Source organism: Helianthus annuus, chromosome 12, assembly GCF_002127325.2.
Source record: "Helianthus annuus cultivar XRQ/B chromosome 12, HanXRQr2.0-SUNRISE, whole genome shotgun sequence".
Taxonomy (NCBI): domain Eukaryota; kingdom Viridiplantae; phylum Streptophyta; class Magnoliopsida; order Asterales; family Asteraceae; genus Helianthus; species Helianthus annuus.
Window position 1 is genome coordinate 58,483,416 of NC_035444.2, and position 16,846 is coordinate 58,500,261.

The following is a 16,846-nucleotide window of genomic DNA, read 5'->3' on the forward strand; positions in this document are numbered from 1 at the left end:
AATGGGTTGTGCCATCCCCTGTTAACTTAGTTACTTGTGCTTTTAAGATCGCTTTTGAAACAAGAAATTTTTGAAAATTTTTTGAAATTTTCCCCCATCCCCACACTTGAGGTAAACATTGTCCTCAATGTGTAGTGTTTAAATGAACGGGTCAAAATCGAAAACTTTTACTACTCCCCCATCCCCACACTTGAGGTAAACATTGTCCTCAATGTGTAAGAACTAGAGTTTTAAAAATGCACAAGGGATGTGACACGGCTAACCTTCCCAAAATTTCACCCCGGAAAAATAAAATACAAAATACAATCCCTTGTTACTAAACTAAGAATCAAGGTAAAAAGGAAACGCATGCACCTGATTTTTGTCGCTTGATGCCCATGTCTTCTTCTTCTCTTCATAAAACGGTTGTTCCGCGAACATAATGTACCTACAAATTTTAACCCTTGTGTAGAAGCATGCTTCTCACAACCATTGAAATTTGTTAGCTACTTAGTTCTACCATTTTTATGAAAGTGTTACCAAATCATGCGTTAAATTACCTTGATTTTTGTGGAAAAAAATGTACAACAATAACAGCCCTAACTCATTTTCGTAGGAATCACGGTTGCATTTAGCGTATGCAACAAGCCCTTTTAAACCTCCCAATAGCTTGGGAGGACGAGTAGGTCTCGTGAGGGTTATATAGGGAACACACCCACAACGTTCATTTAACTACTAAAACGAAAAAACAAAATTATACAACAACAACAATACTAACTAAACTACGGATAACAACTAAAACGAAATGCGAAATAAAATATACAACAACAATTGACTTACCACCTCATGGTGGTCGAATGGCATGCTTGCTGCCTACAAACTCCTCAAAATCAACCACCGGTGATTCATACCATTTGTTGCCAAACGGTCCAAATTTCCTCACCTCATCTTCCTTCTTCTTTTCTAGAGGTGACTTTTTCGCCTTCTTTTTCTTGACTGTTTTCTTCCTTGCTTCTTCAAACCTACCAACCATAGCACACACCTTTTTGTTTGGATTCATGTTCTTTTTAGGACACTTATCCTCACCGAGCGGGTTAGTGAAATTTGGAAAAACATTTAAATTTAATTCCCGGTCCCCAAACTTCATGCTTACCATTCCCGTTGCACAATTTATTATGGCATTAGCAGTTGCCAAGAACGATCTACCCAAGATAACTACCGGTTGGGTATCCTCAACACACCCAACATAGTCTACTACCAAAAAGTCAACTGGGTAGTACCAATCATCCACCTTAACAATCACATCCTCCACCATCCCCCTTGGATGCGTGGGAGTCTGATCGGCCAATACCACGGGAGTATCAAAATTTTTTAATGGACCAAAATCGTATTGGTCATACAAACTCCCGGGTAAAATGCTCACACAAGCTCCAAGATCGAGGAGCGCCCTCTCAATTTTGAAGGTTCCAATTTGAATTGGAATAAGAGGATCTCCCGGATCTTGAGCTTTTTGAGGAATGGCACTCGATAGAACGGCACTAACATGTGATATCAAATCAACCGGTTCGGGTAATTTGTTGTGCCGTTTTTCGATGCTTAACTCCTTTAAGCATTCCACATGAGCCGGAACCTTTTTAATGTCATCGAGTAACGGTAAATTAATTTTTGCTTGTTTAAAATTTTCCCACCACTCATCCTTCGGTGGGTACCGTTCCTCAACTTTTGATGCATTAATCGGTTTAATTTGATTTAAACAATTTTCACAAAAAGAATTTTTATTCATTTTTTCAATTTTAATTTGTGAAATCGTTTCTTGTTCATTTTTACTTTCCAACTCATCTGTTGTATTTCCCACTACACCATCAACGCATTGTGGTGGAATGCTTTCAACACCACTACAAACCTCATCATTTGAAAGAAGACTTACCGCGCTAATGTGCACATTCCTCACATTGCCCGTGCTTGAACTTTGATGCTTAGGGTTCACCGTGGTGTCACTTGGGAGCTTTCCCATGCTCCCCCTCATTTGTGCCATTTCCTCCGCAAGTTGGCCCACTTGTTTTGCTAATGCTTCATGCGATTTGTCCCAAATTTCATTCTCTTTCTTGGACTCTTGCACCATCGAAAGCATTGCATCCATCTTTGCATTCAAATCACCACCACCTCCTTGATTATTCGTCAACCCGTGACCATCTTGGTTGTAACCTCTTTGGCGAGTTTGGTGCGAATACCCGCCTTGATTTCCAGATTGGAAATTCGGATTCATTTGGTTAGAGGCATTACCATACCTAAAGTTAGGATGGTTCCTCAACCCGGGGTGGTAAGTGTTAGAGTTCATATCATATTGCCTTCGGTCCCCATACACTTGATTCACCTCCACGGTGGCTTGACAATTCTCGGTCCGGTGACCGATGTCACCACATTCTTCACATACGCTATATTGTACCGCACCCACTTCCTTCTTCTTCATGCGGGCCAATTCCCGCTCCAACGTATCAATCCGATCCTTAGAACTTGCATCACGATCGGGCCATGACCTTGATGTAGGTTGCTTTTTGGCTCGGTCGGCCGATTCCTTTTCCTTTGACCGTTTGCTCATCCGCTCCAAAAACTCCCAATCATCATCTTCATGGTTGCTTAGAAGGGTCCCATTGCTCGTTGATTCAAGTCGGTTCCATGTGTTGTCGTCCAAACCCCGTACAAAGCATTTGACCAATTCCCACTTTTCTATTTGATGATGTGGGCACTTTCGCATCAACTCCCTTAATCTTGTGAAGGCTTCATGCAACGGTTCACCCGAAAATTGGCGAAAAGACCTAATTTCATCACGAGCATCGTCGGTCTTTGCCATTGAATAATACTCATCCAGAAAAGCTTGTTGCATTTCTCCCCATGTGCGAATGCTATTGGCCGGAAGTGTATGGAACCATTCCTTCGCTTTGTCTTTCAATGAAAATTGGAACAAGCGAAGTTTGACCTCCTCTAGTGCGAAGTTATGCCCCCCAATAGTGTTGCAAATGGAAGAAAACTCCGCCAAATGTGTGTACGGTTCGTCGTTAGACCTTCCATTAAAATGAGGAAGTATGTTGATGTAATGTGGTTTACAATCAAACATCCTCCTCTCACAAACGATTGGTGAATCATTTTCGGTGACCACCGGCCTAAAACGATCATTCACTCCCCATGGAGGTTGTTGACGACGATAGGGACCGTTAACTTCTTGATCATCCATTCTCCGGTTATCCCTTCTATCATCTCTTTGATCATTTCTACTTTCATCTCGTCTCTCATCCCTTCTCTCACCCCTTCCAACATCTCTTCTATCGTCTCTCCGATTTCCACCTCGATTACCCCCTTGATGACCACCTCCCACGAAACGAGGAATCCGGTTAGGGTTAGCATTGTTGTTGTTGTAAAACCCATCATTCTGGTTCCGTTGGTGGTTGTTTCGTGGTTGGCGGTTATTTTCGTAACCGTCATTCCTTCTATTTCCGTAACCATAATCATCCTCCCCAACGTAATTGGCATTTTGATTGCCAAACTCTTCATCTTCGTACTCTCTTGCATTGTAGACATTACCCCTATTAATGTATCCCCAATCTTCATCGTCATCCACTCGATCATCAAAGTAACCCCCATCATCCGAATTTTCTGTATGAATGCTTACATGTTCCGGGGATTGATAACCGGGAACACTATAAGGTTCATCATCGGGGATTGCATTTCTCAAGTCGTCGATGTTGAAAAATGGGTCTTCATTCGCGGGATTGCCGCGATCACGATTACCTCTACGATCGGAATTGAAATTCCGATCATTAAGGTTGATGGGTAACGACGCTTGTCGATGAAGGGTTTGTTGTTGGGGTGTTCGTTGGGTGTTATTGGGATTTTGGTTTCGGAAAGGTGGAGTGGGTGGTCTAGCGTTGGTGTTACCACCCGGTTGTTCTTGAGGTATAGGTTGAACATTTTGGGTGGGATGAAAGTTTCCTCGGGATTGGAATTGATTTTGATTGAGGTTTTGGTTTGAATTGAAGTTTTGATTGGAATTGTGGTTCGCCATTGAATCGGTTTCAATGGTCGGTGTGAATGGTGGTGTTTGGTTGGTTTGATTAGAAGCAAGAGTTGCTTCTAACCGGCTTGCTAGGTTCCTTCTTGCGAATCTTTCAATTTCCGGTTCGTAGACTAAAGGTGAAGTCCTCCCGGAGTTCCGCGTATGCATGCACTACCTGTAACCTGCACAAGTAACACACCCCGCGTAACAAGGAAAAAGACAAGTACAAAAAGAAAGCTACACACTTTAAACAGTTAATCACGCAAATTCAAACAATATCCAACACAAAGCGCACGCACTCCCCGACAACGGCGCCAAAATTTGATCGGAGTGTCGCGCTCCGGTCAAAGATAAGATTTAGAAGCCCAAATTACCCTTAACAATGTGTTAGTGGTAGTAAGGGGTCGAACCACAAAGAGTATGTGGTTTGTGTGTGTATTCGAATGAATTAAAACAATTGTCACAACTTATGAAGCTTGCTAAAGTATTTTTGTATTTTCGTTTAATGGAGAGATATGATTTTTAACTAAATGAATTGATGCGAATGATTAACAACTACTAATTAACAATTGCAAGAAAAATGGTTACTAGAACAATAATGATAAAAAGGAATCACACCCGGTTTCGGTAATTGTTAACCTAGGATTTCTACAAGTTTTAGTTTCAACTCAAATGCATTCGATTAACGGATTTAGTGTACCGTGACTTAGGTGCTACTAGCTATCGACGTCCCGAAGAACGGACAAAAAGACACTTTGTAATCAACACAAGTAAATCCTAACAACGACAACGTACAATTACATATCACCATTTCGCAAAGTCATAACTTTTAACATCGTTCGACAATTTACGAATTCGTAACAAATGTAATACTATTGTCAAAAGTTTCAAAAACCAAATACAAATTGTCACTAAGATGAAACAAGAACAAATTGAAACCCTAAAATTAACAACTACCTACACCGGGGTGAAACCGAGATGATTAACCGCTCATGGTTGATGCAACTTGATCACCGAATGTTTGGAATGCGGATGGAGTCATCTTGAAGCTTGTAGGATGAAGGAATGGTGGAGAATTAGGGTTTATGGAATGATTGATGATGGTGAAGTGGTGAATGGATGAAGAACTAGGGTTATGGAGGTGAATTGGGGAAGATGAAGAATCAAGATGGTGATTCGGATGTTGTGATGATTCTTGATGATAGAGATGGAATGGTAGGTGATGGTTTTGTGATTGTGGCTCCCAGCACAAGATTCAAACCTTCCAAGGAGTGTAACTCCCGAGTTGAATGCCCCAAGACCAATTAGAATCGTTCCTATATCAAAGATACCCAATTTTTCGCGTTTCAGGAAACCACAACCCGTCGGTGACGGCCTGGGACCCGTCGGCGACGGCCTCCCCATTTGCTGAAATCACCCGACGGCTTGTTTGGCTGTTTACGGGCATTTTTTCACGACGGAACTTTCTAGAGCCCGTCGGCGACGGCCTAGAGCCCGTCCCCGACGCCCTCTAGTTTTTACTGTTTCGTCCGAAACTGTTTTCTTCATAACTTCTTCGTTATAGCTCCGTTTTACTCACCGTTTTCGCCCACGTACACGTAATTCAGCCCTCTATCATGCCATCTTCCAATATATTCATTTTAAATCCATTAACATTCCCAAAACACATCCAATCTTCGTGATTAACCTGGTTTTGTTCATTTCACATCCCCGGTTGATCCGATTCACGTCCCGGTGCTCCGTTTAGCTCCCGATTAGCTCCTTAAACTCTTTTAGACCTGTAAAACATAAATCCCATTAAAAGTAGGCTATTCAAGATTAAAAGCTATGTAAAAACATCAATTTAAGCACAAACGATAACAAGTTTTCGACCACGTATCAATGGGTTGCCTAAGCAAGTGTCTATGCTTAAGGCGTCAAGGTGTTTGAAGAAGGCTTATGTCATTTACATGGCACAGGTGACTATTGATGAACAAAAGCCCAAGGTTGAAGACACCCCTGTCATTTCTGAATATCCAGACGTATTCCCTGAAGAACTACCTGGTTTACCCCCAGATAGGCAAGTGGAGTTCAGAATCGACATTATTCCTGGAGCAGCGCCAGTTGCAAGAGCACCTTACAGGCTAGCACCGACTGAAATGAAAGAATTAAGAACTCAACTGGATGATTTGTTGGCAAAGGGATTTATTAGACCTAGTTCATCACCCTGGGGAGCACCGATTCTGTTTGTAAAGAAGAAGGATGGATCGATGCGTCTATGTATCGATTATCGCGAGCTTAACAAGGTCACAATCAAGAACATATATCCATTACCCAGGATCGACGACCTGTTCGATCAACTACAAGGGGTAAGTTACTTCTCCAAGATTGATTTAAGGTCAGGTTACCATCAGCTGAAGGTTAGAGATGAAGATGTGCATAAGACTGCCTTTAGAACTCGTTATGGCCACTACGAGTTCTTAGTGATGCCTTTTGGGCTCACTAATGCACCAGCAGCGTTCATGGATCTCATGAATCGCGTTTGCAAACCCTACTTGGACAAGTTTGTCATCGTCTTGTTTGATGACATTCTTATTTATTCAAAGAGTCAAGCTGACCATGAAAAGCACCTTCGTTGTATTCTTAAAATTCTTCAGCATGAGAAGCTCTACGCCAAGTTTTTAAAATGTGAGTTTTGGCTTCTTGAAGTCCAATTTCTTGGACATGTGATTAGTGAGCATGGTATCCAGGTGGATCCCGCTAAGGTTGAAGCTATCATGAATTAGCAAGAGCCGAAGACGCCCACAGAGATTCGCAGCTTCTTGGGTCTGGCAGGATATTATAGGCGTTTTATTGAGAATTTCTCAAGGATTGCAGCACCCCTAACTTCATTGACTCGCAAGAATATCAAGTTTGACTGGGGCCCTAAGCAACAAGAATCCTTTGATATTCTTAAACAGAAGTTAAGCAACGCACCTGCGTTGACATTGCCTTATGGAATAGAGGAATTTGTGGTATACTGCGACGCATCGCACACTGGTATGGGATGTGTGCTCATGCAGAAAGGCAAGGTTATTGCCTATGCTTCTCGATAATTAAAGGTGCACGAAAAGAATTACACCACCCACGACTTGGAATTGGGTGCCGTTGTGTTTGCACTAAAACTTTGGAGGCATTATTTATATGGTACCAAGTGTGTGATCTATTCTGATCACAAGAGCCTTCAACATCTGTTTAATCAGAAGGATTTGAACATGAGACAACGTCGATGGATGGAGACACTGTGACAACTCGAAACTTGGAACCTTTCGTTGTATCTTGATGTAACTTGCTTGAAACACCTTGTGACTAATTAACTTGTTATTCTAGTGATATATGTGAACATCTTATGTGATTACGTGTTACGTTTATGTGTCGTAATTGTATGTATGCGTGTATGTATATGAACCGAGACAACAAGGACCCGACTCGAGACCATGTGGTCTCGAGTGAACAGTAACCGGTTGGGCCGGTTGGGCCGTGCACCTCATCCGAAACCCATTAGGGTGCACCTCCTTAACTCACTAGTATATAACCTTGGTGGATAGCCAACTTTGCCATTCTTTGGGCAACCCACACTCACTCTCACACACACTCTCCTACTTCCTCTCCCACTAAAACCCTAGAACACAAACACACTCCCTCATTCTCGGATTTGGACCCTTGGATCGGCTCACACACACACCCGGTTGGAAGCTTCATACACACCTTTGAAACCCATCACCCGGTTAGTGTTTCTTGATGTTTATTGTTAATGTTAGTGTTTCATGATGTTGTTGTATAGTCAAAAGTGCCTTGATTCATATGATTTTTACATGAACTTGTAAGCAAGACATGATGAGTTGGTGTTCAAGTAATCGGTTCATAAGTTCCCATGTTATGTTGATGATGATTATAAGTTAGTGCATTGTTATGTTAAGATGTGTAATATGCTTGAATATGAATGGTGTTATCGGTTTTACTTGGGTTTGGATCCGAAGGGGTTTGGGTGTTTATACAAGTTGGATTGATTGATGAATGGAAACCGAATGCTTGTCATAATAGGATGCATGCTAGTGATCAAGAACAAAGATCCGGTTCATGATTGTGTTTAAATAAGGGTTGTTTATGTTATGAATATTGATGAACATGACTTGAATATGTGAAGAACTAGTTGAATGTGCTATGAAGATGCTTTGAATATTTGAATTCTGCTATGTTTGATCCATTTTGAGTAATTGTTAGAAAACAAAACATGTTTAAGTGGATAGTACACATTAGGGTGCATGGAATTGAAATTCTATTGGATAGTACAACTGTGCAGAATCAGCAACTGCTGGGGAGTCGAGACCCCTGGTTTCGACTCGAGACCATAGCATGACAAGCCGAGACCGCATGATTGCGACCCCCGTTGCGAGTCGAGAATCCCTAGTCTCGACTCGAGACCACATATGATCAACACAAACAGCACGACTTGAGACCCTACTTGCGAGTCCGGTTGCGACTCGAGACCAATACGTGCATGACCCGAGACCTCCTCAGATTGCGACTCGAGACCCTGTCAGCTACACTCGAGACCGCACAGTCTCGACTAGAGACCGCACAGTCTCGACTCGAGACCACGCTTGTTGGACTTGCATAATTACGGGCCTAAGTTAATGGGCCGGACCTATGGACTTCTTGCGTTACTGATTAATGCATGAATGTTACTGTGGAACTTGTTGTGAACTGTTGATGCACTGCCATGTTAAGAACATGTATGCCCTGATCGTTACATGCGTATGAATACGTGTAGTTATACGTGCAATACTTGGATACAACCTGACTTGAATGATATCCATGTTAGGACATAGTTGACCACTTGCAACTTGATTGACTTTCTGTGTATCTGCCGAGCAAATCAAGGTGAGTTCACACCCTCTACAAAGCATGGGATTCCCTGGGTTGGGAACGGGGTTAAGGAACGTGGATTCCTCGTCCTCCTTGGGTAGGACAGCAATGGTTCAGGAATGTGATTCCTCGTCCTTACGGACAGACAACTCGTACTAGACCAAAACTCTATCACGAAGTCCCTCCTGTTTATATCGACTTAATCGTCGGGCCAATGGCGAGCGGGTCATTAGTTAGATAGCGCTATTTAGGTCTGACAAACCTCAGACCGTGCCGCAGAGGACGGGCGTGAACTAATGGATCTGGGGCACGTCAATGATGATAGACATTGACAGTTTCAGAGCACATAAACATGACTACAGTCAGCAGTCGATATGGTAACGAGTCTAGTGGATACATGGGGTAGCCCCCACGGCCGAAATGCCAGATAACTAACACGGGGTAGCCCCCACGGCTGGAATGCCAGAGTAACCGGGAATAAACAAGTCACGTTTTCAACTATGGGGTAACCCCCACGGCAGGATGCCAGATAAAGAAAACTGTTTTCGAAACAACTTAAAATGAACACCCAACCGTGAACTCACTCAGCTAGTTGTTGACTCGTTACTACATGCTTTGCAGGACCATAGGTACTCAGCTGGAGCTTGCATGGAGGAGAGTCGTTGTGGGACATGGATAGCTGTGTGCCATGTTAAATTTGAAAACAATTGAACTTATGTTTTAATTTTTAGACTTATGCTTCCGCTTGCAACTTAAACTATGTTTTGATTAAACACCAATTGTATTGGTTAGACTTTATAACTATTTATATGCTTGTTCAATATGATTGGTGGCTGGATCCTGGTCAATCACGCCTCCAAGCGGTGGTATTCCGCAGGTGGATTTTGGGGGTGTGACAGATTGGTATCAGAGCCATTGGTTATAGTGAACTAGGTTTTAATAAAGGAGAAATGTTTTTGTTAAAACCAGACTATAACCGGTGTAGTGCTCAACGGTCCACAACGACGCTACACTCCACATGCAAGGCTCGACAATCTAGGTGATATGATCTGTGTATATTGCCTACTTGTTAGTTACATAGTACATTGCTCATGGTATGCTTGATTAGTATAACTACTGTTGTTTGAACACGTGCGTGCTTACTCTATCCTACCGTCGTACTTTCGCGAACCTCTCTCACTCGTGTTACTCTTGATATGAAGATCATGTCTGGACGCGTTAACATGACTCAGGCCCAGTTGACGGCTCTGATCAACGATAGAGTTGCCGCAGCACTTGCAGCTGCATACGCAGGAGGTATATCCTGCAGTCCGAACTTATCCTAGGATCTTTAGGATCCTACTCTCGTGAACCAACCTTTGTGTTAAACTCTGTCTTTCTTTCACCTACATTAGGTCAACATGCTCAGCCTCCCGTGTGCACCTTTAAGACCTTTATGGACTGCCGACCCACTACTTTTAGCGGAACTGAAGGTGCAGTAGGTCTCCTCCACTGGTTTGAGAAACTAGAATCTGTCTTCGAAATGTGTGAATGCCCTGAAGCGCGCAGGGTGAAGTATGCTACTGGTACTCTCGAGGGTTTGGCCCTCACATGGTGGAACGCTCAAGTACAAATGCTGGGGTTGGTTGCTGCCAACGCCACCCCATGGGAAACTTTCAAGGAAATGATCAGGGAGGAATATTGCAGTCGCGATGACATCCATAAGTTGGAAGACGAGTTCTACAACCTCAAGATGACGGGGTCAGAGATTGAGGCGTATACCAAGAGATCACATGAGCTTGCCTTGTTATGTCCTACTATGGTGGACCCTCCGTATAAGCGAATTGAACTGTATCTCAAGGGCTTGGTGCCAGAGATCCAAAGTCATGTGACTTCAGCAAACTTGGCCACTATCCAGCAGGTTGTTCAGTTGGCTCACCGTCTTACTGATCAGGCGGTGGAGCAGAACAAGTTACCAAAGCGCATAGGTGCTGCAACTACTTCTGGTACCTCTAGTGATAACAAACGAAAATGGGATGGAACTTCAAGCAAGGGTTCAACTTCTGTGCAATCTCAGTCTCAGCAGAGAAAGACTGACGACCACAAGAGCCCCAGTCAGCAATCGTCTGGTGGTCAAAGTCATGGTGGGTACAAGGGGAATCACCCCAAATGCAATCGCTGCAACCTACACCACAGTGGTCCATGCACCAGGGGCAACTGTCATCGGTGCAACAAGCCGGGTCATGTTGCAAAGGATTGCAGGAGCTTATACCCCGCCAATCAGAATCGTCAGCAAACTCAACAGAACCAGCGGCAGCAACAGGGTAACAACAAAGGGTGCTTTCAGTGTGGAGCTGAAGGCCACTTCAAGAAAGATTGTCCCCAACTGAACCAGAACAACAACAACAACAATCAGGGGAATGGTAACAATGGGAACCACAACAACAACAATGGTGCCAGGGGGCGAGTGTTCGTGATTGGTCAAGGTGAAGCAAGGAATGACCCCAACGTGGTGACGGGTAAGTTCCTTCTCGACGACTTTTATGTTACAGTTTTATTTGATTCGGGTGTCGATACTAGCTATGTGTCACTAGAAGTTAGTCAAATGCTTAAGCGTATCCCAACACCCCTGAGCAACAAGCACACTGTAGAGCTAGCTAATGGTAAGAGTTTGGAGGCCTCGCACGTAGTCAAAGGTTGCAAACTTATTCTCGCTAACCAGACCTTCTCTATTGACCTTATTCCTATCATCTTGGGTAGTTTCGACGTTGTCATTGGGATGGATTGGTTATCCCAACACCGAGCAGAGATTCTTTGCAACGAGAAGATCGTTCGTATTCCTGGTTCCGGTAGTGAACCACTCATGATTCGTGGCGACAAGAGAAGTGCTGTTGAGAACATCATCTCTTTCCTTAAGGCCCAGAAGTGCTTACGAAAGGACCACACTGCAGTTTTGGCTCTAGTTACTGACACCACGGAGAAAGAGAAGAAGCTAGAAGATTTTCCAGTTGTACGTGACTATCCTGAGGTATTCCCTGAGGAATTACCAGGTCTTCCACCCCATCGCCAAGTCGAGTTTCAGATTGAACTAGCTCCTGGAGCTGCGCCTATAGCTCGTGCACCTTATCGTTTAGCTCCATCAGAGTTGGAAGAACTCTCTACGCAACTACAAGAACTCTTGGATAAGGGTTTTATTCGTCCTAGTTCATCGCCTTGGGGAGCTCCAGTACTATTTGTGAAGAAGAAGGACGGTACCTTCAGAATGTGTATCGACTATCGTGAACTCAACAAGGTGACTGTGAAGAACCGTTATCCTCTACCACGTATTGACGACTTGTTCGACCAGTTGCAGGGGTCGAGCTACTATTCAAAGATCGATCTGAGATCGGGATATCACCAGCTGAGAGTTCGAGAAGAGGATGTCTCTAAGACAGCCTTTAGGACTTGTTATGGGCACTATGAGTTTTTGGTCATGCCGTTTGGGCTGACAAACGCACCCGCAGTTTTCATGGACTTGATGAACCGAGTGTGCAAGCCTTATCTGGACAAATTCGTTATAGTCTTCATCGACGACATCCTGATCTATTCTAAGAATCAGGAGGAGCACGAGCAGCATCTACGGCTTATTTTGGAACTCCTTCGAACAGAACAGCTTTACGCAAAGTTCTCGAAATGCGACTTCTGGCTTCGTGAGGTCCATTTCCTAGGCCACGTGGTAAACAAGGATGGGATTCACGTTGATCCATCCAAGGTAGACTCTATTAAGAACTGGCCTGCACCTCGCACACCAAAGGAAATTCGCCAATTCTTGGGATTGGCAGGTTATTACAGGAGATTCATTAAGGATTTTTCTAAGATCGCACAGCCTCTCACCTCGCTAACGCAAAAAGGCGTTGTTTATCATTGGGGAAATGCACAAGAATTAGCTTTTCAGCACCTAAAGGATAGGCTTTGTAGTGCACCTATCCTTTCACTGCCAGAGGGCACAGACGATTTTGTGGTTTACTGTGATGCATCAATTCAAGGTCTTGGTTGCGTGTTGATGCAACGAGATAAAGTCATAGCCTACGCCTCACGACAACTCAAAGTTCACGAGAAGAACTACACTACACACGATTTGGAGCTGGGAGCTGTTGTTTTCGCACTTAAGTTATGGCGACATTACCTGTACGGTACCAAGTGCGCCATCTACACCGACCACAGGAGCCTAGAGCACATATTCAAGCAGAAGGAACTGAATATGCGGCAACGACGATGGGTCGAATTACTGAATGACTACGAGTGCTCCATCAGGTATCACCCGGGCAAGGCCAATGTTGTGGCTGACGCCCTCAGTCGAAAGGACACTGCGCCTAAGCGCGTGAGAGCTTTACAACTCACTATAAATTCTAGTCTCCCTTCTCAAATACGGGCTGCTCAGATAGAGGCACTGAAACCAGAAAACGCCAGGGCTGAAGCCCTACGCGGGTCAAGACAACGCTTAGAACAGAAGGAAGACGGTGCTTACTACGTAACAGGACGCATTTGGGTCCCACTCTATGGCAACCTACGAGAACTTGTGATGGATGAAGCACACAAATCTCGCTACTCGGTACACCCTGGCTCAGATAAGATGTACCATGATATCAAAACTACGTATTGGTGGCCTAGCATGAAGGCCCACATAGCAACTTACGTCAGCAAGTGTTTGACTTGTGCGCGAGTCAAGACAGAATATCAGAAACCCTCAGGCCTACTCCAGCAACCAGAGATACTACAATGGAAATGGGAGCAAATTTCCATGGATTTCGTTACTGGCCTACCTAGATCTCAACGCGGAAACGATACTATTTGGGTGATCGTGGATCGACTCACAAAATCCGCACACTTCTTGGCGATTAAGGAAACAGATAAATTCTCCACTCTAGCGGAGATATACCTCAAGGAAGTTGTTTCGAGGCACGGGGTGCCCACCTCTATCATCCCTGATCGAGATGCACGTTTTACTTCAGAGCTGTGGCAAGCAATGCACAAGTCCTTTGGCTCACGTTTAGATATGAGCACAGCGTATCACCCTCAGACGGACGGGCAGTCCGAGCGCACCATTCAGACCTTAGAAGACATGCTTCGTGCATGTGTAATCGACTTTGGCAACAGCTGGGAAAAGCATCTGCCACTTGTGGAATTCTCGTACAATAACAGCTACCACACCAGCATTAAAGCTGCTCCGTTTGAGGCATTGTACGGACGTAAATGTCGGTCACCTCTTTGTTGGGCAGAGGTGGGGGATAGTCAAATCACTGGTCCAGAACATGTGGTGGACACTACTGAGTGGATTGCTCAAATAAGACAATGCATGGCGGCCGCTCGTGACCGTCAGAAAGCCTACGCCGATAAGGGCAGGAAACCACTTGAGCTCCAGGTTGGGGAGCGGGTATTACTCAAAGTTTCACCCTCGAAGGGTGTGGTTCGTTTTGGTAAACGAGGCAAACTTAACCCACGATACGTTGGACCTTTCGAAATCATTGAGAAAATAGGCAAGGTGGCCTACAGACTAAACTTACCAGCAGAACTCGGTGCAGTTCACAACGTTTTTCACGTGTCGAATCTGAAGAAGTGTCTATCAGATGAGACCCACGTAGTTCCTCTGAAGGAACTCACTATCGACGAGTAGTTACGATTCGTCGAGGAACCAGTTGAAATCACGGACCAGGATGTTAAGGTCCTCAAGAGCACTAGAATACCTCTCGTTCGAGTTCGTTGGAACTCACGTCGCGGCCCGGAGTTCACCTGGGAGCGCGAAGATCGGATGAAACAAAAGTATCCCCAACTGTTTGCAAACAGTACGACCACTACTGAGGCTAAAGCTACGGAATTTCGGGACGAAATTCCAGATCAACGGGGGGAGGATGTGACACCCCAGGAAAACCGGGAAAACCATACAACTTACTAGCTTCCTCAGTGAGTGCTTACCAAATTTCGGGACGAAATTTCTTTCAACTTGGGGATGATGTGACAACTCGAAACTTGGAACCTTTCGTTGTATCTTGATGTAACTTGCTTGAAACACCTTGTGACTAATTAACTTGTTATTCTAGTGATATATGTGAACATCTTATGTGATTACGTGTTACGTTTATGTGTCGTAATTGTATGTATGCGTGTATGTATATGAACCGAGACAACAAGGACCTGACTCGAGACCATGTGGTCTCGAGTGAACAGTAACCGGTTGGGCCGGTTGGGCCGTGCACCTCATCCGAAACCCATTAGGGTGCACCTCCTTAACTCACTAGTATATAACCTTGGTGGATAGCCAACTTTGCCATTCTTTGGGCAACCCACACTCACTCTCACACACACTCTCCTACTTCCTCTCCCACTAAAACCCTAGAACACAAACACACTCCCTCATTCTCGGATTTGGACCCTTGGATCGGCTCACACACACACCCGGTTGGAAGCTTCATACACACCTTTGAAACCCATCACCCGGTTAGTGTTTCTTGATGTTTATTGTTAATGTTAGTGTTTCATGATGTTGTTGTATAGTCAAAAGTGCCTTGATTCATATGATTTTTACATGAACTTGTAAGCAAGACATGATGAGTTGGTGTTCAAGTAATCGGTTCATAAGTTCCCATGTTATGTTGATGATGATTATAAGTTAGTGCATTGTTATGTTAAGATGTGTAATATGCTTGAATATGAATGGTGTTATCGGTTTTACTTGGGTTTGGATCCGAAGGGGTTTGGGTGTTTATACAAGTTGGATTGATTGATGAATGGAAACCGAATGCTTGTCATAATAGGATGCATGCTAGTGATCAAGAACAAAGATCCGGTTCATGATTGTGTTTAAATAAGGGTTGTTTATGTTATGAATATTGATGAACATGACTTGAATATGTGAAGAACTAGTTGAATGTGCTATGAAGATGCTTTGAATATTTGAATTCTGCTATGTTTGATCCATTTTGAGTAATTGTTTGACAACAAAACATGTTTAAGTGGATAGTACACATTAGGGCGCATGGAATTGAAATTCTATTGGATAGTACAACTGTGCAGAATCAGCAACTGCTGGGGAGTCGAGACCCCTGGTTTCGACTCGAGACCATAGCATGACAAGCCGAGACCGCATGATTGCGACCCCCGTTGCGAGTCGAGAATCCCTAGTCTCGACTCGAGACCACATATGATCAACACAAACAGCACGACTTGAGACCCTACTTGCGAGTCTGGTTGCGACTCGAGACCAATACGTGCATGACCCGAGACCTCCTCAGATTGCGACTCGAGACCCTGTCAGCTACACCCGAGACCGCACAGTCTCGACTAGAGACCGCACAGTCTCGACTCGAGACCACGCTTGTTGGACTTGCATAATTACGGGCCTAAGTTAATGGGCCGGACCTATGGACTTCTTGCGTTACTGATTAATGCATGAATGTTACTGTGGAACTTGTTGTGAACTGTTGATGCACTGCCATGTTAAGAACATGTATGCCCTGATCGTTACATGCGTATGAATACGTGTAGTTATACGTGCAATACTTGGATACAACCTGACTTGAATGATATCCATGTTAGGACATAGTTGACCACTTGCAACTTGATTGACTTTCTGTGTATCTGCCGAGCAAACCAAGGTGAGTTCACACCCTCTACAAAGCATGGGATTCCCTGGGTTGGGAACGGGGTTAAGGAACGTGGATTCCTCGTCCTCCTTGGGTAGGACAGCAATGGTTCAGGAATGTGATTCCTCGTCCTTACGGACAGACAACTCGTACTAGACCAAAACTCTATCACGAAGTCCCTCCTGTTTATATCGACTTAATCGCCGGGCTAATGGCGAGCGGGTCATTAGTTAGATAGCGCTATTTAGGTCTGACAAACCTCACACCGTGCCGCAGAGGACGGGCGTGAACTAATGGATCTGGGGCACGTCAATGATGATAGACATTGACA

General features: G+C 44.2%; 1 protein-coding gene across 1 annotated transcript; it reads right to left on the reverse strand.

Moving 5' to 3' along the window:
• Nucleotides 1-823: 823 nt before the first annotated feature.
• On the reverse strand, nucleotides 824-3,294 carry LOC110892936. The gene is made up of 3 exons (XM_022140067.1): nucleotides 3,158-3,294; nucleotides 1,807-3,041; nucleotides 824-1,698 (listed from the first exon to the last, which is right to left on the reverse strand). Exons 1-3 carry the CDS (start codon nucleotides 3,292-3,294, stop codon nucleotides 824-826), a joined length of 2,247 nt encoding a protein of 748 aa, XP_021995759.1.
• Nucleotides 3,295-16,846: the final 13,552 nt, after the last annotated feature.